We start from the raw sequence: 25,190 nt of genomic DNA, 5'->3' as shown, positions 1-25,190 counted from the left end.
TCTTTGCTTCTCATTGCCAAGGCATGTGTGCAGCTGTAACTTACCAGGGCCCTGCAGCACAGTGTGCCTGTGGCTCTCTCCCTTCTTCTAGGGCAGATGAACATCCTGCATCCAAGGATGACAGAACACCTCTTCTAATGAGGGTCTGGCCAAGGGGTGCATGGATAAACACCACCCAATCAGATTTTGGCACTCTGGGGAGAGAAACCAGAAACTGCCCGTCAGCTGGAGAAGGCTCCTGTCTGCTTTGCCCCACTATTCCCATGCCCAGGCCATGCTGGATGCGCTCAGAGCTGGCCCTGAACTTTCCCATCAATTCTTGGTTTTGGGGGAGAGCAGGACATGTGCCACCTCCTCAGCAGCTGCCAGAGCGGGATGCTCCCGAGCCCGCTGCTGTCTCCCAGCACTGGTATTCCCCTCATGCCCAGAGAAGAGGATTCACCTGGAGAGAGCCGTTGTGGCAGCGAGAGCTGGCCCCAGCTGAAGTTCCAGCCCCTCCTGAAAGGCATCTTCCCACAGACCATCTTGTGCAGCAGGATGCCCAGGGACCAGATGGTAGCTGGCTCGCCATGGTACCAGCCAAAGCGGGTCCATTCCGGGGGGCTGTATGATGGTGTTCCTGTGGAATACAGATGGAGTTCATCAGGGGGATGCTGCTGCTCCCAGAGCCTGGCCCCAGCATCCCTGGGCGGGCGGGGGCTGCATCAGTGGCACACAGGGTGACCACTGTCCTCTCACCAGCATCTGGGACTGGTGTACAAACTTGGGATTGCAAAAGAAGCCACTGGTGTGGGAAGGGGACAGTGGAAGCCCTGGCTAGGCCTGACCATGACATGCAAAGGAAATACCCACTGCGTGCTGGGGAAAAACCATGCCCTCATTCTCCCTGCCTGCACTGCCCCAAACATATTATAAAGGCAAGACAAACAGGGCAAGTGGAGCAGACCAAGCCCTTCCTCTTGCCTGCACACAAACCGGCTGGGACACAGGTTCCGACCTCCCTCTCTGCTACCCCCACCCACGGCTGTTTTTGTCAGGCTGGCTGCCCCAGCCCAGCCCCAGTCCTGGGCACAGTGGTGGGCAAAGGCTGCCAGCAGGGCTGGAAGATGGCTCCCCACCCAGCCCTGCTCTAAAGCAACTCAGCTGCAGATTCAGTCCCCTGAGTGGCAGCAAAAGGGAGAATCCCTGCTGCCACACCCAGCTTGGGCTGTGAGATGTTGGGCCATGAGATGCCAGGAGCGGGAGCACAGCCCTGTGTAGGCTCACCTGCAAAGTGAGTGTAGGCTGTGTCTTGCAGGTAGGTGCCACAGCCAAAGTCAATCAATTTGGCCTGCCCGGTGGCCAGGTCAACCAGGATGTTCTCTGGTTTGATGTCTCTGTGCAGGACCCCGCAGCTGGTGCAGTGCCGCACGGCCTCCAGCACCTGCCGGAACAGCTGCCGCGCCACCTCCTCGCGCAGGAACCCCCGTGCCCGAATGAAATGCAGGAGGTCCTGAGACTGCTCTGGCCGCTCCAGCACCATCACAATGTCGCTGGGCAGCTCAAGCCACTCCAGCAGCTGGACGACACCGGGAAAGCCTGTGGACACCTTGTCCTGCAGCACAACCTCCAGGGGAGCGCGGGTGCCGTCGGGCTGCGGGAGGAGCACGATGCCGTCAGTGGGGCCGATGCTGGGTCAGGGCTGGGCAACCCCTCAGCCAGCCCGGGATGCTCTGCGCCCTGCGCTGGCCCCACGCCCGCTCCCCCTCGGGATGTCCTGGCGGCTCCCACCCTGCCGGGGCTCGGCTCATCCCCGCCCGGCACGGCCCGGCTTCTCCCGCTGTCCCGGCTCACTCACCAGCTCGCTCCAATGCCAGATGCGGTTCCGAGGCACTTTTTTGATGGCCACCTGCAAGCCAAAGGGAGCAGCGGGCTGAGCTCAACGCCCGCCCTGCCCAGCCCCATCCTCCTCCTCCTCCTCCTGCGCCCCCTCCTCCTCCGCCCGCCGCCGGCCCCGCCGCTCACCGGGGTGCAGTCCGAGAGCCGCGTCCCCGACCAGACGCTGCCGAATCCTCCACACCCCAGCAGCGAGCCCAGCCGGTACCGCTCCTGCAGGGCCTCCTGCGCCTTGCCTGCGGGCGGGACGCGGCTGTCAGCGCTCGGCCCGGGGCCAGCAACGGCCCCCGAGCGCCCCTCACCCGCCCCGGCCCGGCCATCCCCCGGCGTTCGCTCTTTGCAACGCGACCCGGGAGCCGCGGGGCCGGGGGCCGCGCTGCCGAGCGGCGGAGCTCGGGCCGGGCAAGCCGCAGCGGAGGCGGCGGGAGCGGCCGCGCCGCGTGTGTCCTGCGCGGGCCCCGGGAGGAGCCGGGGCCGGGGCCGGGGTCGGGCTCGGGGCCGGGGCCGGGGTCGGGCTCGGGCCAGGCGGAGCCAAAAGCCGGCGATGCCGCCCCAGGCACTGAACCCCGCCCAGCAGCGCCAGCGCCAGCACGGCCAGAGCCGGGCTGGGACCAGACCTCGGTGGGACGGCCGGGGGCGGGCACGGGGCAGCCCCGCCCGGGGCCGGGGGCGGGCCGGGGGCATGGCCCGGCCGGGCACGGGGAGAGGGAGGCGGGGAGAGGAGGGGAGACCGGGAAAGGGAGAGCGGGAGAGGTACGGGACAGCGGGGAGGGGGAGGGAGAGGGAGAGGGAGAGGAGAACGGAATCTAAAGTTTTTTCTCTCGCTGCTGCCGCTGCTGCTGCTGCTGCCGCTGCTGCTGCTGCTGCTGCTGCAACTGAAGCTCCGGGGCCGTTTGTCCCCGTGTCCGTTTGTCCGTTGCCCGCTCGCCCCCGCCCCGAGCCCCACGTTCCCCGAGGGCAGCCCCTGAGCCTGTCCAAACACGGGAACTTTGCCGAGTTCAGCCAAGAGCCAGAGGCTGGACTCCTGCACAGTGGCTCAGGAATCCCCTCGGTCCCTGCTGTGCATTGTCCCTGCTGAGGGTCAAACACTCTCAGAGCGTGTTCCCTGATTGCAGAATTTGTACCTGACACAAACACTGCACTTACCTCTCCAGCATTGCTTTCCAAGAAAAACAGGGGAAGCCAAACTGTGTGTAGGTCATGGTATCTTAAAATGTCTAAAACTTGCCAACTCATGGATCTTAGAGGTGAGATCTGTTTGGAATTAATGGGATGGACAACTAGTGCAAGATGGAAAAGGGGAGCATAAAAATAAATCAAGAAAAACGTCTTGAATTGTTCCAATTTTCAGTTAATTTCTTAAAAGCACTTTCAGTTTTTCCAGAATCTTCTCCTCAGTCCTGTTTGCTTTTTCCATGAACCTTTCCTGGAGAACGAGGTGCAGCTTCTGTCACAAGGTTGCCACCAACTGCAGCTTTCCACACTGTGTGTGCAGCACAACACTTGCAGCAAAGCAGGACAAATATTTGAAGAACTTGACAGCTTGTTCTTCTCTTTTCCTTGTGGGCTGGGCAGTTGTGCCATTGGTAAGGTTTTCATTGTTACTGTTCTACCCTAAGAAAACATGACAGGCTACCAAGAACTCCTGGGGAATGCAAGCCTGACTGAATGCAGAGAAACAATCTGCAGAGCCTGCAGCCAGAAGTGGAGAGCTGTGTGATCATCATTCCAACACCCCCAAGGACATCTTGAAAGTGATCTAGAAGATGAAAATGGGCTGACAGAGGGAGTTTGTTTCTGTGCTCACTTCAGATTCTTCTACATCTGAAATCAATTCTACAGTCTCCATCTAAATCAAGAGTACAGTCAGTTCATGAAAAGCCCCAGAACCATCTGCACCTCTCAGGAGATGACTGAAATAATCTGTAAAGGAAAAATGCAGGAGAAATGCATTTCTCAGCACTGCGGTATTTGCCTGCCTGAAACCCTCCTCCATTTCCGCCCCATCCCTGGATCTGTTGGTGTCAGTTCTGTATTTGCTGGTGCCTCCAGCCCTGAATCCCCTCATCTACAGCCTGAGGAACCAGGAGCTCAAGGCTGCAGTGTGGAGACTGATGACTGGACATCTTAGGAAGCATTAAACCGATTGCCAATTTCTGCAAATCACTTGTAACAAAATTAATTTTTGATATTTCAGTTGGTTTGGTTTTTGATTTCCCTGTCTTTTTTTTTTTTTTTTAATATTCTCCCTAACGCTAGATCATTGTTTCTGTTATTTCTGACTTTGTTTCTCTCCACATTCACCATGGCCGCAGACTGTGACAATGAGGAGCTGTGTACTCAGTGGCTTTAGACGAATTAAGAATCTCCCAGCAGAGTTTTCTGCAGAGATCCCTCTATTATTGCCTTCTCTGGAGCTGCAGCAGCAATGTCTGTGTGCAGAGCTGGGGGCAGAGCAGTGCTGGCCCAGCAGCTGTGCCCAGCAGCAGCAGCAGCAGCAGCACTTGGTGTTGCCAGTGCTGCTGCCGTGGCCCTGCCCCGCTGCCCTGGTGGCCCTGGTGTTGCTGCAGGGCCTGAGTGCTCTCGGGGCTGGGCACAGTCCTGGTGGTGGCAGTGCCGGGGCTGCAGCAGGGACAGGCCATGGGCACTGCTGGGGCAGCGCTGACGCCTCAGGCCAGGCCCTGGGGGCTGCATGCTCCTTGCCCAGGCTCTCTCAAGAACACGGCCAGGCCAATGCTCAGCACAGAAAAGCCCCAGGGTGAGCAGCCCCAGGCTGGCCGTGGGCAGGCTGGGGGCAAACAGCATGGCTGGGGCTCTGCAAGGGCCCTGGGGGAGACGGGAAGGAGCAGCAGAGCAGGGGCTGATCCATCCCCAGTGCGCTGCACAGCCCAGGGCAGCGTCCCAGAGCGTCCTCATGGAGCTGTCAACAACTTCCCCCCTCTGCAGCCCTGGCCTCTCCCCCAGCTCACACAGGTGCCGCATCCTTGCAGGCACAGCCACGGCAGCACTGGCTCAGGAGCCCCTGTTTGCATTGCACAGAGCAGGCAGGAGCAGCCCCATGCTGCTGCTGTGGGGACATGAACCTGAGGGAGCACAAATGCCATCAGCCCCTGGGGCCAGCAAGGGCTGGGGGACACCAGGGAAACCACTCCGGTTTATTGTGACAAACATTTGAGATCACCAAGTCCAACCTGCACCCTAACACTTCCTTGTCTACCCAGAGCATCGTCCAGTTAACCACCGCTCCCTCATGTGCTTTCAACCGAACTTCTCTTCCAGACCCCTCACCAGCCTTGTTGCCCTTGTCTGGACACGCTCCAGCCCCTCCATGTCCTTCCTAAATTGGGGACCCAGAACTGGACACAGCACTCGAGGTGTGGCCTCACCAGTGCTGAGCACTGGAGAAGAATCACTGTCCTGCTCCCGCTGGCCACACCATTCCTGATCCAGGCCAGGAGCCATTGGCCATCTTGACCACCTGGGCACACTGCTGCCTCATGTCCAGCCTGCTGTCCATCAGTCCCTGCAGGTCCCTTTCTGCCTGGCTGCTGTCCAGCCACTCTGTCCCCAGCCTGTAGTGCTGCAGGGGTTGTTGTGGCCAAAGTGCAGGACCCAGCACTTGGACTTGTTCAACCTCACCTTGTTGAATTTGTTTCCTGGATCCATCCTGTCCAGGGCCCTGTGCAGAGCCCTCCTCTCCTCCAGCACATCCACACTCACACCCAGCTTGGTGTCATCTGCAAATTTGCTGATGCTGGACACAGTCCCCTCATGCAGATTATCAGTGCAGATACTGAAATCCACGCTGGCTGGCTCTGATCCCTCGGCCATCCTGTGGGTGCCCTGTGATGGCTCTCAATGTGATCTGTTCCATAACCTTGCCAGGCACCCAGGTCAGACTGACAGGCCTGGAGTTCCCCAGATCCTCCTTCCAGCCCTTCTTGGGGATGGGCTCACATTGGCACCTCCACTCCTCTGGGACCTCCCTGCTGATCCAGGACTGATGGTAAATGATGGAGAGCAGCTTGGGGAGATCATCCACCAGCTCCCTCATCCCACTGGGATGGATCCCATCAGCTCCCAGAGACACCTGTGAGCACCTGAGTGGCTCAGCAGCTCCCCAGCTGCTTCCTCCTGGATTGCAGGGGGCTGTTCTGCTCCTTGTGCCCGTCTACCAGCTCAGGAGAACACTTGTCCTGAGGATGGCCTGTCTTATTGTTGAAAACTGAGGCAAGGAAGGGGTGAAGTACCTCAGCTTTTTACTCATCTTTTGTAACTATATACCCCACAATAAAAAATGCAGGTTGTCCTTACCCCTCTTTTTACCATTAATGTACTTATAAAAACATTTTTATTATCCTTCACAGAAGTATCCAAGTTAAGTCCTGACTGGGCTTTCACCCCCCTCATTTCCTTTCTGCACAACCTAACAACATCCTTAAACATTTCTTTATTTACTTGCCTCTACGTCCACAGGTGGTGCACCCTCTTTTTAACCCCTAAAAATATCCTTTTTAATCCCTTTTTAATCCCCCTTTTCCTTGAAAAGCTCCATGCCCAGCCAGGCCAGTCATTACTTCCTCTGGGTCATCTTTCTGCACAAAGGGGGCAGCCTACTCTTGCCCCTTCAAGATTTCTTTTTTGAAGTGTTTCCATCCTTCCTGGAACTCATTGTTTTTATGGGCTGTTTGTCTTTAAAAAATCAATACCTGGTTTGGTACTCCCCAAATCTGCATCCTCAACAGGCCCAAGTCTGCCCTTAAAAGTCCAGTGTAGAAGATTTATTGATGTCCCTCCTTCTTTCACAGAATATTTAAAAAGTCAATAATTTCATGGTGACTGTGCCCCAAACAGCCTCTGACCAGCACATCTCCCACCAGCCCTTCTCTGTTCATGAACAGCAGGAGACAGAGCTTTCCTTGGGAGTGGGGATTGCAGGAAACCTCCCCAAAGAGCAGCTTGGAAGGTTCAGGCTGGAGCTGAGGAGAAAGCAAAGTCCCTGCCAGGGTGGAATTGTGGTGCTCGAGGTGTGGCAGCGTGAGGCTGGGCCATGGCCGGCTCTGTGTGCCAGGAGCCGGCAGCGCTGGGTGCAGGGAGCCCAGGGAGGGCACAGAAACGCTGGCTGAGAAATGCTGGGGCACAGCGAGAGGGGCGAGTGCAGCCGGCCAGGGCACAGGAGCAGCACGCACAGGGGGCACAGCCTGCAGGACAGATGGCCGAGGGCTGGGCAGGGCTGGCAGGGCCACAGGCACCCAGGCCTTTGTGCCCTGGGCTTGGGCAGCGCCTCTGGAGGCCCCACAGCAGGAACTTTCCTGGCAGGGGCTGCACTTTGGCTCTCCCTCGGCCTCCCTGGCCAGGCTGGCAGGGGCTGCAGGTTGATGGCATTTGTCCTTGCTGCCCCTCACATCCCCCTGCCCCACAGAGAGCCCCGAGCCACCCGTGAGGGACAGGCCCTGCTGGCCCAGGCTGGGCTCAGGGCTTGGCCTTTCTGCTTCCCCCAGCCAGCCCAGGCCTTGTTCAGCATTGCAGTTCCCTGCTCAGAGCCTTGGGCTTCCTGCACTCCTGGCCTCAAGGATCTGCTCTCACCAGTCCCTGGGGATCCTTTGGCACTCCCTGCCCTCACTGGGGCCCAGCCGTGCTCCAAGGCACTTGGAGTTTTGCTGCTGACTCCTTGAGCAGCTTCTTCATCCTTCTCTCAGTGCCTGAGGCTCCTGGACCCAGCCCCAAATCCACCGTGGGGCTGATTAAAACACAGAAAGCCCTGGGGGGCTCTTTGTCTCCTTTCAATTTTCTTCAAGTCTCCAGAGCTTCTGCAGTGATTGGAGTCAGTTTGGAGTTCTGTTAAGGAGGAAGATGTCAATGTGCACCTCATGATTTTTGGTTTTTTAATCACATATGTGAGTTTGGTTTTTATTTTTCATTGCAGAGAAGAGGTGATAGAAGCATTCCCGAAGTGATCTTGATGCTGAATGTCTTTTTAGGAGATCTGGGCATGGAGACGAAAGAGCCCTTTTTGGGCTGACCCTTTTTGGACAACCTGCTCTTCACCCCCTACCTCACCATGTCTGTCATAACCCACCTGGGACTGACATCCCAAAATATCCAAAAATGTTAATGTAATTTATTCTTTTGTTTTATTCTGTAACACATTATTTTGTGTGATTATTTAATTATGTATATATTTATTTTCATTTATAATATTAACAGTGTTTTTTCTTACCTAGTTTTTATATTTGCATAAAAAATCTATACATTTTTAGTAGCCAAGAACATTAATGTTCTTTGGTTCTATGTAGCACATTCCCCTTCCTTAACTAATGAAGATTTATTGGCTATTTATTTCTTCCTCTTTATGGTAATTAGTAATATGTCCAGTCATTTTGTCATGGTTTTTATCATCTTTTTCTCAGACAGGGGCATGGGAGAGCCTTTTGGTGTCCAGAGAGACATTTCTGGGGCACATTTGAGGCAGTTGTGGGTCTCGGGAGGGAATTTAGAAAGAACTTGAGGGTATGGACGACACTTGGGGGAGCCGGGTGGGGACTTGGAGGGGCACTCAGGAATTCTGAGGGACATTTCTGGGTCCGGGGGAGCACTTGGGGGTCGAGGGCGGCCCTTGGAGGTCAGGGAGGGGAATTTGGGGCCCTTCGGGGTCTGGTCGAGCCCTTGGGGAGCTCGAACGGGGCTCTCTGGGGCGCGGGGGGTGATGGGAGTTGTAGGCGCCGGTTTAATCGCGCCGCGGAGCATCACGGGAGGTGTAGGCGCAGCTGCAATGGCTTTTGGTGGTGGCGGGGCATGACGGGAGATGAAGTCCCGGCTCGAAGAGCGCCGTACCTGCGCCGCGGAGCATGATGGGAGCTGTAGTCCCGGAAGTGGCTGGACCGCGGCGTTTGGGGGTTCAGGAAGGCACTCGGGGTGACACTTGAGGGCCCGAGCCGCGACTTGAGGTCCTCGGGGGGAACGTAAATGGTTCGGGAATACCTGGGGGGCGCTTGGGGAGCTCCAACTGGGCTCTTTAGGGCGCGGGGCACGGCACGAGTTTTAGGTGCGGGACTGTGCTATGAGGAGCTCTGGGGCCGCGGGGGATGAGAGGAGATGAATTCCCAGAAGCGGCTGTACCGGGCATCTGTGGGGCTGGGAGCACTCGGGGGATCCGGGGACTCTTTTTGCGGGGTCCCGAATGGGCTCTGAGGGGCACTGAGGGATCCTGGAGGGTCGGGGGGACACTTATGGGACAGATGGGGGCGGATAGCGGGGTGGGCTCTGTGGAGCGCGGGGCATGACGAGCGTTGCAGTCCCGGCTCCAGTGGGGCTCAATTGCGACTGGAGCATGACAGGAGTTGTAGGAAAAAACGAAAAGATGGCACTGACATCAGGCTCTGCCCTTGAGGCCCCGATCCCTTGGGTTGTTTGGTTGTGAGCGGTGATGGACGGGAGCTTTGGCAAATGGGAGACGGCAGAGGTGGGAACAGCCCATTCAATCCCTCCAGTCCCTCTCAGTATTGCCCAGTTCATCCCCAGTACAACCAAGCACATCCACTATGCCCCTTCAGGCCCTCCCAGTAGAGACCATTTGTCCCAATACACATAAGTTCCTTCCCAGTCCCTCTCAGTTCCTCCCAATGCCATCCACAGTATGCCCCAGTGTCTCCCAGTCTTCCCTGCAATGTCCCATGCCCCAGTGTCACTCCCAGTGTCACTCCCAGTATATCCCAGTATGTTCTAGCATGTCCCACTGTGTCTCAGTGTACCCCCACAGTCCATCCCAGTCCATCCAGATTCTCCCTCAGCATTCCTTGTGTTCTCAGGTTGTCCCAGTCCTCCGCAGTGTGAATCCCAGTATATCCCAGTGTCTCCTACAGTGTTCCCAGTGTTTCCCAGTATGTCCCAGTCCTCCCCAGTGTTTCCAAGCACAGTTTAATTTCTCAGGGTTGCCGTGGCAGCCAAACCCAGCAGTGGGGTCAGGGCAGTGTCCATGGCCACAGCCCCTTGCAGTGGCCCAGTGCAGCTTGGGCTGATGATCCACCCTCACAGCTGGCCCAGGGCAGCCTGCAGTGGTTTTGGTGGCACCTTGGGCTGGCACACACCTGAGGAGTGTGTCTGTGTTCAGTGGGGAAACTCAGGAGTTTTAGATTGATTCAAAAAGGGAAAACCCCTCTTAGGCTGAGTGCAGCCAGCTCTGCAACCACAGCAGGTCCAAGGTGAGTGAGGACAGACAGGATGGGGCTGGGGAATGTGGAGCAAGGTTGTCCACACTGGGTCAGAGCTCAAGACAAAGCTTCTCTGAGCAGGCCAGAGCGCCTGAGGAGAGACCCTGGGTCAATATCAATCACAGAATGCTGCAATCACCTCTGATCTAAAGAGAAATGTAATAAAATAAACCCTTTAAAATAGGCATGTGTATGTCTTACAAGCTCTTTGAAATATTTCTCCATAATTGGACTTGGAAAACTTTAATGACTCTCTCAGGGCTTTAGTGTTGTTTACATCAGACTTAGTCCCTGAGAGAGTGTTCAAAGAACTTCTCTAAAACTCGAAGTTAAATTTAAGCACTGAACTTTCTTGAAGTTTTAATGGGTCCCACTGAGAGACACAACTGAGAAAGTGTCCCCAGGTTCCAGGTAGAGCAGAACACTGGAGGCAGTGATGACAGCTGGGGACAAGCAAGGCAAAGGTGTCTCTGGTGCTGAGCAAACCTGGATGTGTTTCAGGAATGCAAAGGTCCAAGGCCTGAGCCCCAGCCCCTGGCCAGGCACATCCTGTCCCTCCCTCCTTGCTCAGGGCTCTTCCTTGGATGGGCACTGGCATGTGGGGATGTGCAATGCCAAGGGCAGCACCATGGGGCGGCCCCTGCCAGGCTGCTGAGCAGGGACAAGCAGCCACCCTGTGATGTCACACAGCCCCTTGGATGTCACACAGCCACCTGTGATCTCATACAGCATCCTGTGATGTCACAGAGCACCCTATGATGTAACACAGCCACCTGTGATGTCACAGCCCACTCTGGGATGTCATACAGCACCCTTGTTTTCTCACAGAGCCAATTCTGGGATGTCACCCTGGAATGTCATGCAGCTGCATTGTGATGTCCCAGAAGACTCTGTGATGTCAGAAAGTTGCTTTGGGATGTCACAGTCTGTTCTGTGATGTCACAGTCTTCTCTATGATGTTACACAGCCACCTAGTGATGTCACAACCCACTCGCTGATGTCACAGAGCCACCAGCTGTTACGTCCGGATCTGCTCTATGGCCTCATGCCCTACTCCATGATGTCACAGACAGCTCTGTGATGTCACAACCTCCTCAGTGATGTCACAAAACACTCTCTGTGATGTCATACTGCCACTCTGTAATGTCACAGCACACACTTTGACCTCACAGCCTGCTCTATGATGTCATACAGCCATACCATGACGTCACAGCCTGCTCTGTGATGTCACACACCCTCCTCTAGGATGCTGTAGCTGCTCAGTGACCTCACACAACAAACTCTGTGATGTCATAACCCAACCTGTGACCTCACACAGCCCACTCTGTGCTGTCACACAGCCCCTTGCTGACATCACAGCTGCTCTGTGCCTCTAGGACACAGCCACAGAGGTGCCGCTGTGACACAGCCCCCTCTGGGACATCCCCCAGCCCCTGCCAGTGCTGAGCCCCTGTCAGCTCTGGCTGTGCCCTGCTGGTGTCCCTGAGCTGCCCTGGCAGTGCCCCAGCCCTGCTGGGCTGTGCACAGGAGCTGCTCCTGGCCAGAGCTGTCTCTCTGCAGCGCTGCCCTTGCCAGGAGCTGCCTCTGGGCCAGGAGCCCGGCCCAGCTCAGCAGCACAGACACAGCACAAGGACTTCAATGACCCTCTGGGGCTTTGGTACTCTTTGCATTCGACTTGTCCCTCAGAGTGTGCACAACAACCTGTCAACATCTCAAAGTCAGATTGAAACACAGAAGTTTTCTTGAAGGGTTAATGGTTCCCATTGAAGGACACAACTGAGAAACTGTCCCCAGGTTCCAGGTAGAGCAGAACACTGGAGGCAGTGATGACAGGTAGGGACAAACAAGGCAAAGGTGTCTCTGGTGCTGAGCAAACCTGGATGTGTTTCAGGAATGCAAAGGGCCAAGGCCTGAGCCCCAGCCCCTGGCAAGGCAGATCCTGTCCCTCCCTCCTTGCTCAGGGCTCTTCCCGGGATGGGCACTGGCATGTGGGGATGTGCAATGCCAAGGGCAGCACCATGGGGCGGCCCCTGCCAGGCTGCTGAGCAGGGACAAGGAGGCAATGAGGCCCCAGGGCTGCCAGGGTCACTTGTCTCCTGCTCCTGGCTCAGGTCCAGGGCCAGCAGCCATGGCCAAAGTGCTGCCCAAGCTGGCTCTGTCAGGGCCTTGCAGCTGCTGCCCATCCCTGTGCCCTGTGCAGCCCAGGCTGTCCTACGGTGTCCCTGCCCTGTGCCTCTGTCCCTGCAGGCTGTCGTCATCCCCCGGCTGCCCCACCTGGCTGGCCCCTTCCTTTGCTGACAGCTCTGCCTCCTGCCTGCCTCTGCCTGCCCACACAAAGCCTTGGGCTGCTCCAGGCTCCTTCTGCACCACAGCCCTGCCCTGGGAGGGAAATTCCTTAATCCTAGTGTCCAGTCTTGGCCTCCCCAGCTGCCCTTGTGTTGTGTTCCACTGCAGTAAGCAGCAAAATGACTCCCCCAGACCCCGGAGTCTCAGACCTCAGGCAGGCATCGATGACCAACAGGGAAAGGAAGGCAACAGGATGGGTCTTGGTTTAGAAAAGCACAGGATCCTTTTTTGTGCCAGGGACCAAAACAAGAAACAAATCGGGAGAGGGGGTGGTGGCTTGTCATTGGTTTTATATGACAGGGTAGGGGTGGAGTTTAGGGTCGGGGTCCAATAGCAGAAGGAGCAGGGCACTGCAAAGGAGTGGATAGAGGAGGACAACCAATGGAAAAATCGATGGCGGGGACTTTGCAGTAGAATTTGGACCAATGAGTTTTACAGAAAAGGAAAAATGTTCTGTGGACACTCCAAATTTGACCAGATGGGGTGGAGTGTCTTTTCCTGGGCTTGCAGGGTCGTGCCCCACAGGGTGGAGGGACGGAATCCTCTTTAAATCATGCTCCTCACCCGATGCTGTCTGTCTGGGTAGAATGCCTGCTTCCTGGGGTGGGGGAACTCCACACCCTTGGTGCCATTATTTCTTTCTCTGGGTGTTTTACACAATGAAGAAAAACTCCAGCCTCTCTGAAACCACCCTTCAATCCCTCTTGGGCTGCTCCTGTTCTGTCCTCAGTCTCCACACCACTGAGCTGAGAGCTACCACCTTCTACCTCCTGGTTATGTGATGAGGCGTCCAAACCCCATCTTGGGAGATTTTTGGTTACTTTCCAAGGTCTGTGAAAATGGAAAAATACTGGTCAACATTATTTTGTTCCACATCTTGCAGTAACAGAACAAGAGTCAATAACTCTCAACTGAATGAGGGTGGATTTACATTTGTTAGAAGGAGAAATATTTTACAGTTATGACAGTGGCACAAAACTGCAACTGTTTTCACAGAAAAGTGGATTCCCCATCACAGGAAACACAGGAATTGTCCAAGAACAGGAGCTTTTATAACCTGAACTAGTGAAACCCACTTATCCCCAAGGACAGAATTCCTGTTGTGTGGGTTCTCTGCTGTGCTGGGTGCCCTCACAACGCTTCTGGCCAGAATGTCTGCTGAGGGCAGCCAGGCTGCTGCAGGGGCAGGGACCTCACAGCCATCACCATGGCAGCCCTGTGCCCTGGGCCTGCCTCTCCCCTTTCCTCTGCCCCTGCCTTGTCTCTGCTGGCATGAAGAGTTTTCTCATTCATATCTTATCCCCAAGGTGCTGGGGCCAATGGCTTCCCAGGCAGGCTCCTGGAGCAGAAGTGGCTTTTCAGAGCCCAGGCAGAAATGAGCCCTGAGGCAGCAGCTCTGCAGTGCTGGCCACCAGGCCGGGCTGCCAAGGGAGGCTTCTGGCCATGGCCTGCAAGCAGCTGCTGCTGCCAAGGTGCCTTTGGTGCCTCAGGCTCTGCCTGGCACAGCTCCCAGCATGGCACTCTGCCCTTGTGCCCGAGCCCTTCCCTGTGCTGGGGCTGGCCTGGGGCTTTTCCTGCAGCGGGACCTGCCCTGCTGATGGCACAGGAAAGGCAGTTCCTGCTGGAGCAGGAGGCTTTGCCTGCAATGGGCTCCAACAACTCCAGCCAGGCCCTATTTGCAAAGCCCCCAGTGGGAAATGAAGGAGGGGGGGTCATGCTGCTTTTGGGGTGAATAAAGCTGAAACCAGCCTGACTCCTCCATCTCAAAGTTCCACATTCTCAGAGGGAGCTGGAGCTGTGGCAGAGCTGGAAAAATCCCCAGAGAAAGGAACACCCAAGGGACAGCACTGAGAGCTTCCGCAGAGCTGCCAAGATGGACCAGCCTGTGCACATCTGACTGACAGGGCAGCACTTCAGACTAGAAAAGCCCCGTCCCAAATTTTAACAGCAGCATCTCCTGACATTTCCCTTCTTGTGGAGTGTGGTGATTCCTCCCCGCAGTGGAGACACTGCTCAAGGTCACAGCTCCAGGCTGAGCCAAAGGACTCAGTCCCACCATCATTGTTCTGCTTAATTACTAGTTTTGCTTTAATAAAATTGCTTTGAAATCACTGCCTAGTGCTCTATACAATATAATATCTTACAGCTCTTATACCTTAGAATAAATATTTCTGATTATTTTGAAGATAATTGTTTCTAATCATTACCATTATAGAATATATATATATATATATATATATATATAAATATAAATACCTCCAGCTTGCCAGCCTTAATTCTGTGTGACAAATTCTATAAAGGTCTAATTCCACCTTTATAATTCTTTACATAAAAATTCTTGAAAAGTCTAGGGCTGGGGTTGGAACCGGCTGTTCTAAGGCTCCTCTCACACCAGGGATTAACAAATCCTGGAGGTCCTTGGGGGTATTTGGGAAACTGTGGGGCCTATTAGGGCTCCTTTCTGCACCTCGAGACCCAACAGGAGCCTCTGTAATAAACTTTGCCTGAAGCTCTGTCCTGGCTTGTAAAATAAGCATGTATTCTTTTTTGCCATCTGTTGGGGGTTAGGCAGTTTTTCTTATCTCTTTCAAGAACAATGACACTGCCAGGAAGACAATGTCCTGCTAATGGGCTATTGAATTACTCACTGTGGCTGGTAAGATTAGTTACATCATCCCATTGGGAGATGCTCCACCCAGAGGGAGGAGCCAAGCATCCCTGCCACTATAAAACAAGCACTTCTGAGACCACAGACAGCCTTCTTCGCTGGATTTCCGAGAGGAATCAGGGACTGAGGCCCAGCTGCTCCTTCGCCGCATCTTCAGAAAGGATCTACACCCTTCTGCAGATCGCCGCTCCAGGAGGAGCAGCCACCATTTGGCTGGACTGCTGTCAGCACCCTGACTTCTCAGGGTGCCAGGTTTTTCACACTCTGCCAGTGGTTGTTTTGCTTGTGTTAAATTACATTGTTATTTAGTTTTTTTTTTTTCTTCCAGTAAAGAACTGTTATTCCCGTTTCCCATATCTTTGCCTGAGAGCCTTTTTTTTAATTCTGAAGTTGTGATAATTCGGAGGGGGGGGGTTTACCTTCTCCATTTCACAGGAGGCTTTTGCCTTCCTTCACAGGCTCCTGTCTTTTCAAACCAAGACAGATTTTGGCGCCCAACGTGGGGCTCGAGGGCATTGAGAAGAAAAAGGGGATTAACAGTTCTTAGGTAGCTTAATTTGTAAGTACCACCATGTGGTCCAGTTTTCCCTGGTTTGGGTGGCATTTGATCGCAAGTGTATACTTCCCATTTACAGGCCCTTATCTAAATATGGGTCCTATAACTAAGGCCACTGTGTCTGTTATCAAGTTTGTCCTCTGGGTGAAGGATTCATGGATCTTTAATTTCCTCTGGATGGCAGGTACATGGATTCAGAGCTATCACACACTAACTGCATGTTTTTGGAGTTACTTTAATAATGGTACCTACTGTGAGGAAATGACACGGGGGGAAACTTTCTCCCAACCTTTTAACCATCTTTTTGGGTCTGCGCCACCAGTTTTCGAAGGGTTAAGATCCACTTTAAGTGCTAATGATATCATACAATGGGTGGTGTTGCTGATATGCCTGTTATGTTTAGCACTCAGAGATAAGAGAAGATTAACCTGGATAACTACCCTGACACCTACACCAGAGACTAGGGGTGCTGCTGCAGAGCCTGACACTACCCCAGAGACTGGAGATGCTGCTGCTCCAGAGCCTGACCCTGCCCCACAGCCTGCCTCAGAAACGAACCACCCAGATTGGGTGAGGGTGCTGGTTAAGGAGATGCAAGCGATGCTGAAGGAGTGCATTTCACCAGCTGGTGAGAAGCCTGCCTTTTGCCTTGAAGAGGGACAGTCTAATAGTACAGCTGTGGAACCCACAAATGTTACAACTGTCCAGGTTCCAACTGAACCACAAAGGCAGTCACAGCCAGCAGCAGTTGCCCCGGTAGAAACAAGGAGGTCTAAGATGAAAGCAGAGCACCCAGATAGAGATAGGAATGGAGGAACCTCACAACCCACAGGGGAGCCAGAAGTTGCGATCATCACCGAGTCCCTGACGTACGAAAGTCTCCGTAATCTGCACAAAGACATTGTGCGACGAGGGCGTGAGGCTTATACTACCTGGCTACTCCGGGTCTGGGACCTTATGGGTACAGGCGTGCAGCTGGACGGTGGTGAGGCAAGGAACTTGGGACCCTTAACCCAGGACTCAGGTATGAATCAGATTTTTGTAAGGGAGCCAGGATCCCTTTCTCTCTAGGAGCGGCTTTTAATGAGTGTCAGAGAGAGGTTTGTCCACAGGGAGAGAATGCAGGAGCACCACCATAGAATGCGTTGGAAGACCCTGGAGGAAGGGATCCAACAGTTAAGGGAAGTGGCAGTATTAGAGGTACTCTTTGGGAGGGATGGACAACATAATAATGACCCCGACAAGGTCAGGTGCACAGGGCAAATGCTGTGGAGTCTGGCAAATCTGGGGCCATCTCAGTACACCACTTTCATTGCAACAATTGATGCTGACACTAACCGAGAGACAGTGGGCTCTGTTGCCAACAAACTTAGGAATTATGAGAGTATGATTAATGGCCCAATGCAGGCTCATATCTCAGCTGTGATTAAGGAGTTCAAAGAAGAGATGAGGGAGGAAATGAGGAAGGTTAATGCAGCACCCGTACGAGTCACAGGCCCCAAAGTCAGAGCCCAACATTCCCCAGCTAGAGAGAGAGGGTACACCCCAAGGGCTAATCTGTGGTTCTTCCTGCGTGACCACGGGGAAGACATGGGGAGGTGGGATGGGAAACCCACTTCTGTCCTGGCAGCACGGGTCCGTCAACTCAAGGAGGGAAACTCTAACCGGGGGAGTTCCACCAAGGTGAAGGTAGCCTCAACCTCCCATGACCAAGCTTTTGGGTACGATCTGTCAGATCCCCTTGAAGGGACCTCTAGTATGTATACCCAGGAGAGGAATAATAACCAGTGTTAGAGGGGCCCTGCCTCTAGCCAGGGAGAGGCACGGGAAAACCGGATCTTCTGGACGGTGTGGATCCGATGGCCTGGCACATCAGAGCCACAAAAATACGATGCCCTAGTTGATACTGGTGTGCAGTGTACCCTGATACCATCGGGACATGTGGGGGCAGAGCCTGTTTCTATTGCTGGTGTGACAGGGGGATCACAGCAATTGACCCTGGTGGAAGCCGATGTGAGCCTGACTGGGAAGGAGTGGCAGAAACATCCTATAGTGACTGGCCCAGAGGCCCCGTGTATTCTGGGCATAGACTTCCTCCGGAACGGCTATTACAAAGACCCAAAGGGACTCAGATGGGCTTTTGGCATAGCTGCTGTAGAGGCAGGGGACATTAAGCAATTGAACACCTTGCCTGGACTGTCAGAAAACCCATCTGCAGTAGGACTCCTGAGGGTGGAAGAGCAACTCGTGCCAATTGCGACCTCGACAGTGCACCGCCGGCAGTATCGGACGGATCGAGATGCCGTGATCCCCATCCACAGAATGATTCGTGAGCTGGAGAGCCAAGGGGTGGTCAGCAAAACCCACTCACCCTTCAACAGCCCCATCTGGCCTGTGCGCAAATCTGAAGGAGAATGGAGATTGACTGTGGACTATCGTGCCTTGAATGAAGTGACTCCACCGCTGAGCGCCGCTGTACCGGATATGCTGGAACTCCAGTACGAGCTGGAGTCCAAGACAGCGAAATGGTATGCCACTATTGACATTGCTAATGCGTTTTTCTCCATTCCTCTGGCAGCAGAATGCAGGCCTCAGTTTGCTTTCACCTGGAGGGGCGTGCAGTACACCTGGAACCGACTGCCCCAGGGGTGGAAGCACAGTCCCACTATCTGCCATGGACTGATCCAGACTGCACTAGAAAAGGGTGAGGCTCCAGAACACCTGCAGTACATCGATGACATAATTGTGTGGGGGAACACAGCGGCAGAAGTGTTTGAGAAAGGTAAGAGGATCATCCAGATACTGCTAGAATCTGGCTTCGCCATCAAGAAGAGCAAAGTCAAGGGACCTGCCCGAGAAATCCAGTTCCTGGGAGTGAAATGGCAAGACGGACGGCGCCAGATTCCCACTGAAGTCATTAACAAGATCACCGCTATGTCTCCACCAACCAGCAAGAAGGAAACACAAGCTTTCCTAGGTGCCATAGGTTTTTGGAGGATGCACATTCCCGAGTATAGCCAGATTGTGAGCCCTCTTTACCTGGTTACCCGCAAAAAGAACGATTTCCACTGGGGCCCTGAGCAGCAACAAGCCTTCACCCAGATCAAGCAGGAGATCGCTCATGCTGTAGCCCTTGGCCCAGTCAGAACGGGACCAGAAGTCAAAAATGTGCTCTACTCTGCAGCCGGGAACAATGGTTTGTCCTGGAGCCTTTGGCAGAAGGTGCCTGGTGAGACTCGAGGTCGACCATTGGGATTCTGGAGCCGAAGTTTCAAAGGGTCCGAAGCCAACTACACCCCAACAGAGAAGGAAATCTTGGCTGCCTATGAAGGAGTTCAAGCCGCCTCGGAGGTGATTGGCACGGAAGCACAACTCCTCCTGGCACCCCGACTACCAGTGCTGGGGTGGATGTTCAAAGGAAAGGTTCCTACTATCCACCACGCCACCGACGCCACATGGAGCAAATGGATTGCCCTCATCACCCAGCGCGCCCGTATTGGAAACCTGAATCGCCCTGGGATTTTAGAGATAATTACGAACTGGCCAGAAGGTGAAAACTTTAGTCTCACTGACGATGAGGAGCAGGTACAAGCGACAAGAGCTGAAGAAGCTCCACCCTATAACCAACTACCAGCAGAGGAAACACGCTACGCTCTTTTCACTGACGGTTCTTGTCGCATCGTAGGGATGAACCGGAAGTGGAAAGCAGCCGTATGGAGCCCCACACGACAGGTTGCACAAGCTACCGAAGGAGAAGGTGGATCGAGCCAACTTGCTGAACTCAAGGCCGTTCAGCTGGCCCTGGACATTGCTGAAAGGGAGAGGTGGCCAAAGCTCTACCTTTATACTGATTCATGGATGGTAGCCAATGCTCTATGGGGCTGGCTGGGAAGGTGGAGAAAAGCTAACTGGCAACGTAAAGGAAAACCAATCTGGGCTGCTGATATATGGAAAGACATTGCCTCTCGGGTGGAGAAACTAACGGTGAAAGTCCGTCATGTAGATGCCCATGTCCCCAAAAGTCGGGCTAATGAGGAACACCGAAACAACGAGCAGGTAGATCAGGCAGCGAGAATAGAAGTGTCAAAGATAGACTTAGATTGGCACCATAAGGGGGAGTTGTTCCTGGCTCGATGGGCTCACGATGCCTCGGGTCATCAGGGCAGAGATGCCACCTACAAGTGGGCACGAGACCGAGGGGTGGATCTAACCATGGACAGTATTTCTCACGTTATCCACGACTGTGAGACGTGTGCTGCCATCAAACAGGCCAAGCGGGTGAAGCCCCTGTGGTATGGGGGGCGGTGGTCTAAGTACAAGTATGGGGAGGCCTGGCAGATTGACTACATCACACTGCCCCAGACACGCCAAGGCAAGCGCTACGTGCTGACCATGGTGGAAGCCACCACTGGATGGCTAGAGACCTACCCTGTACCTCATGCCACTGCCCGGAACACCATCTTAGGCCTGGAAAAGCAAGTCCTATGGAGACATGGCACACCTGAAAGGATTGAATCTGACAACGGCACCCATTTCAAGAACGGCCTTATCAACACCTGGGCCAGAGAACATGGTATATCATATCCCCTATCATGCTCCAGCTGCTGGCAAAGTTGAACGGTGCAACGGGCTCCTTAAGACTACCCTGAAGGCACTTGGTGGGGGAACATTTAGAAACTGGGAAAATAACCTGGCAAAAGCAACCTGGATGGTCAACACCCGAGGGTCCATCAATCGAGCTGGCCCTGCCCAGTCTGAACCCTTACACACAATAGATGGAGATAAAGTCCCTGTGGTACGTATGAAGGGTATTTTAGGGAAAGTTGTCTGGATTAATCCCACCTCAGGCAGAGACAAACCCATCCGTGGGATTGTTTTTGCTCAAGGACCTGGTTACACTTGGTGGGTAATGCAGAAAGATGGGGAAACCCGTTGTGTACCACAGGGAAACCTGGTCTTAAGTGAAAACTGAGTATAAGATTTCATTGTGACACAGATGGAAATAGAATAAGGGGTGGATAATGTCCTGGCTTGTAAAATATGCATGTATTCTATTTTGCCATCTGTTGGGGGTTGGGCAGTTTTTTCTTATCTCTTTCAGGAACAATGACACTGCCCGGAAGACAATGTCCTGCTAATGGGCTATATAATGTCCTGGCTTGTAAAATAAGCATGTATTCTTTTTTGCCATCTGTTGGGGGTTAGGCAGTTTTTCTTATCTCTTTCAAGAACAATGACACTGCCAGGAAGACAATGTCCTGCTAATGGGCTATTGAATTACTCACTGTGGCTGGTAAGATTAGTTACATCATCCCATTGGGAGATGCTCCACCCAGAGGGAGGAGCCAAGCATCCCTGCCACTATAAAACAAGCACTTCTGAGACCACAGACAGCCTTCTTCGCTGGATTTCCGAGAGGAATCAGGGACTGAGGCCCAGCTGCTCCTTCGCCGCATCTTCAGAAAGGATCTACACCCTTCTGCAGATCGCCGCTCCAGGAGGAGCAGCCACCATTTGGCTGGACTGCTGTCAGCACCCTGACTTCTCAGGGTGCCAGGTTTTTCACACTCTGCCAGTGGTTGTTTTGCTTGTGTTAAATTACATTGTTATTTAGTTTTTTTTTTTTTCTTCCAGTAAAGAACTGTTATTCCCGTTTCCCATATCTTTGCCTGAGAGCCTTTTTTTTAATTCTGAAGTTGTGATAATTCGGAGGGGGGGGTTTACCTTCTCCATTTCACAGGAGGCTTTTGCCTTCCTTCACAGGCTCCTGTCTTTTCAAACCAAGACAAGCTCCCACTCTGCCAGGAACCTCTGTGAATGGGACATCCCAGCTCTTTGGCAGCCTGGGGACTCCTGGGATTTCACCATGGAATGGCTGTGACTGCCTCTGAGCACAGGGCTCTTTACCATCCCCAGAAATCCCTGAGAGGTGTCCATGGAGCCCCTGTCTCTGCCTATGACATTCCAGCTCTTGAACAGCCTGGAGATTTGGAAAGTCCCCATGGAACCCCTCTGAGGGCCTGTGACAAATCTGATCCTTAGCAGGCAACCATCACCAGCCCCCTGTTGCTATGGGTCATGGGATCCCAGATCCACAGAACTGGCTGAGCTGGGAGGGACCCATCAGGATCCTGGAGTCCAACTGCTGGCCCTGCACAGAACACCCCAACAATGCCAGCCAGAGCCTGGCAGCGCTGTCCAAACACTGCTGGAGCTCAGAGAGCCCTGGAGCTGGCAGCCTTCCCTGGGGAGCCTGGGCAGTGCCCCAGCAGCCTCTGGAGAAAAACCTTTTCCTGAGATCCAACCTCAGCCTGCCCCGACTCAGGGGGGCAGCCATTCCCTCCAGTCCTGTCCCTGGGCACCAGAGGGAAGACCAGGGGTCACACCAGGGCTGAGAGGGATAGAGACCCCCACGGCCTCCTCAGGGATGAGAAGGTTGGAGAGTCCCCCCAACCCCGAGCACCCTCAGTGGTGAGAGGGATGCAGAGCCCCTGGTCCCCAGCCCTGCACAAGCATTCCCTGAGGCCAGTGGGATGGAGACCCCTGAGCATCCCCCAGGGTGAGGGGACAGAGAATGCCCTGAGCACCCCATTGGCATGGGGCTGAGAGGGACGGAGAGTCCCCAGGCATTCCCTGGGGTGAGAATGATGGAGACGCCCTGGGGAATGGCCTGGGGTGACAGGGACAGGGACACCCCCTGGGGGACAGGGACACCCCCTCAAGAACGGCCTGGGGTGAGAGGGACAACCCCCCCCAAGCCCTTCCCAAGCATCCCCCAGGGTGAGAGGCACAGAGACCCTTCCAGCATCCCCTGAGCACTGGACAAAATAAACTTGGCAGAAATCAAACTTCAATCTGCATAAATCACTTTGAGGAAGATTTGATTTTCTCACAAGTCACATGTGAGGAAAATACAAATAAATCCCAAACATTAATAAACCAACAACAGAAGCAATTCTGTGTCAATTCCAAATTTCATCGCTTCCTGCACAGCTCCAGCTCAGCTGCTGGAAGATTCTGATTTAAAAAAAAAAAAAAAAAAAAAGAAAAAGAAAAAGTGAAAATTTGACCCAGTAGAGATTATTGAAAGGAAGGAAAAAATCTGTGTGGCTGTGACAAAGGTGACAGGAACACAGAAAATTATGATTCTCACATTTGGCAAAGTCCCCAAGCCTCAGAATTCTGGAGTTATTCGGGAATTTAGCTACTTGAGCTGGGCTTCTTCTGGGACGTTTAGTAGCCTTGTGTTCCTCAACCTGAATGAACCTTGTCAGCCTCAATGGTAACATTTGCTCACTTTCCTCCAGTGATTTAACAAACATTTCATGGAAAGACAACAAAATATTTTCTTTACTCTGGCCACCCACAACATCCATTTTCCTCATCAGTTCTCCCACAAGTCGCTCAGAGGAATTTGCATCCAAGTTTCCAAGAGTTCCTCTGGAAAGAAAGAGCCCTCCTCCCACAGAGGAGGGAACCATGCTGCTGACAAAGGCACTTGGGGTCAGACAACACTGCCTAAACACACTGTGCCAAAATATTATACACAATCTGGTTAAGAAAATTGTTAGAGAGATGCCTCTGCCCCAATTAAGGTGCTAACGAGACCAAATGCAAAGTGGATTTTATTGAACAGTAAATGTGAGGCAGAGAGAGATGGAATAAAAGAGAAAAAAGGGGGGAGGGCAAGAGAGTGACAGGGACAGAGACCTCCCCTGGGGCGGGGCAAGTGTGACATTGTCCCCTGTGTGGGTGGCCTTCTCAGGGAGAGGGCTTTACACCTGAGCCAGTTTGGGTAAGGGGGGTGGTGTTCACCCCCCGAGCAGGGATTACCCCACTGTTTCAGGTTGCAGTGCAAGATGTAACCAAATGCATGTTTTCCATCACCACCTTTAGAAACTGTTGTAAACAGGTGGGGCAGTGTTCTTTATCTCTTCCATAACTCAGCCCTGATAATCCCTCCAGGGGCTCTCTTCTGTGAATGGGCCATTGAGTGTCCCTGCAGGACTGGTAAAATGACATCATCCCATTGTGGGATGCTCCGCCCAGGGGGAGGAGCCAACCATTCCTACCTGGATATAAGCTGAGGCTTACAGCACCAGGAGCACCTTGGCTACTGGATTCCCAGAGGACAAGAGCTCCATCACCACCACTGGACCTTCAGAGGAAGACCAGACCCTTCTACAGATCTGCTTTGACAGAATTATGATCATCACTGCCACAGGACTGCAGCCACCATTTAATGGGACTCCTACCAGCACCCTGACCAACAGGGTGTCAGGTGATATCCTGACTCTGTCAGTTTAAGGCAGTGTTTCTGTATCATTGCCTTGATCTTAATTTTCTTATTAAATTGTAATTCTGTCTTAAAATCTCCCCCTGGTTTGCCTTCAAACCAGTACAAAACTCAATGTACTAATCTCTTGTTTTCCTCCCAAAACAGAATTTCACATCCCAAACCCACTGCCAGATGGAGGAGATGGCTGTGAGGAAGTGGAAGATGCCTCGAGACACTCAGGCAGGTGAGGAGGAAGTCAGGACCCTTTTCCCCCTCTCTCCTGCTCCATCTCCCTGCCCAGCACAGCCCAAGGCTGCAGGACAGCCCCACTGCCAACACCGTCCTGCCAGGGATGCACTGGGGGGATTTCCTTCCCCTCCCCTCTGGCACAGAGGGAAATTCCATCCTCTCCTTTCCCTGTCTTCCTCAGAAAACAAGCTGAGAATAGAGACCAGGGAGGACAAATCCCCATGGCAGAACCTCGTGGAAGAGGCAGATTTGAGCGGCTCCATGGCACAGGAATCTAACAAGGAGGAAAATTCCCTGAGATCCCGCAGGAGGAGGGGCTGCAAACCCAGCCCAGGGTGCTCTGAGGAGAAAATACCCACCCTGTGCCAGGAAGGTGGACAGAGCTTCAGCCAGGGATCGGAGCTGGTGTTCCATGAGCAGCTTCATGATGGGGAGAAGCCCTACAAGTGCTTGGAGTGTGGGAAGAGCTTCAGGCAGAGCAGCACCCTGATCAGCCACCAGATGATCCACACTGGGGAATGGGCCTACGAGTGTGGGGAATGTGGGAAGGGCTTCAGCTGCAGCTCAAAACTTGTCAGGCATCAACGCATCCACACCGGGGAGAAGCCCTATGAGTGTCCTGAGTGCCAGAAGAGGTTTCACACCAGCTCAAATCTCCTCCAGCACCAGCGGATTCACACAGATGAGAGGCCCTTCCACTGCTCTGACTGTGGGAAGAGCTTCAAGTACAACTCTTACCTCACGAAGCACCAGCGCATCCACACTGGGGAGAGGCCCTACGAGTGTCCCGAGTGTGGGAAGAGGTTTCACATGAGCTCCAATCTCCTCAGGCACCAGCGGATTCACACGGATGAGAGGCCCTTCCGCTGCCCTGACTGCGGGAAGGGCTTCAACTGCAACTCCCACCTCGTCACCCACCAGCGTATCCATACCAGGGAGAGGCCCTACGAGTGTCCCCAGTGTGGGAAGAGCTTCAGACAGAGCTCTCATTTGAGCAGACACCAACAC

At 53.9% G+C, this 25,190-nt stretch overlaps 2 protein-coding genes across 2 annotated transcripts in view; one reads left to right on the top strand and one right to left on the bottom strand.

The window, feature by feature from the left end:
• Positions 1 to 25,190, top strand: part of LOC135306026 (zinc finger protein 345-like) — a gene marked incomplete at its 3' end in the record, with an annotated part of 155,699 nt that extends 130,509 nt beyond the window's left edge. Inside the window, exon 2 of the mRNA XM_064429591.1 lies at positions 24,556 to 25,190. Coding sequence (XP_064285661.1) covers positions 24,556 to 25,190 — 635 coding nt within the window. The remainder of the gene's footprint in view (positions 1 to 24,555) is intronic.
• Positions 507 to 5,706, bottom strand: LOC135305802 (serine/threonine-protein kinase pim-1-like; the record flags this gene model as incomplete). Its single annotated transcript, XM_064429458.1, has 6 exons — positions 5,596 to 5,706; positions 2,178 to 2,390; positions 2,005 to 2,106; positions 1,838 to 1,888; positions 1,267 to 1,633; positions 507 to 619 (listed from the first exon to the last, which is right to left on the bottom strand). Coding segments are annotated over exons 1-6 (957 nt in total), but the record flags the coding sequence as incomplete, so codon positions are not given.

This window comes from Passer domesticus, chromosome 8 (assembly GCF_036417665.1).
Source record: "Passer domesticus isolate bPasDom1 chromosome 8, bPasDom1.hap1, whole genome shotgun sequence".
In the NCBI taxonomy this organism is placed as follows: domain Eukaryota; kingdom Metazoa; phylum Chordata; class Aves; order Passeriformes; family Passeridae; genus Passer; species Passer domesticus.
This window is presented reverse-complemented; position numbering and strand designations above follow the sequence as displayed.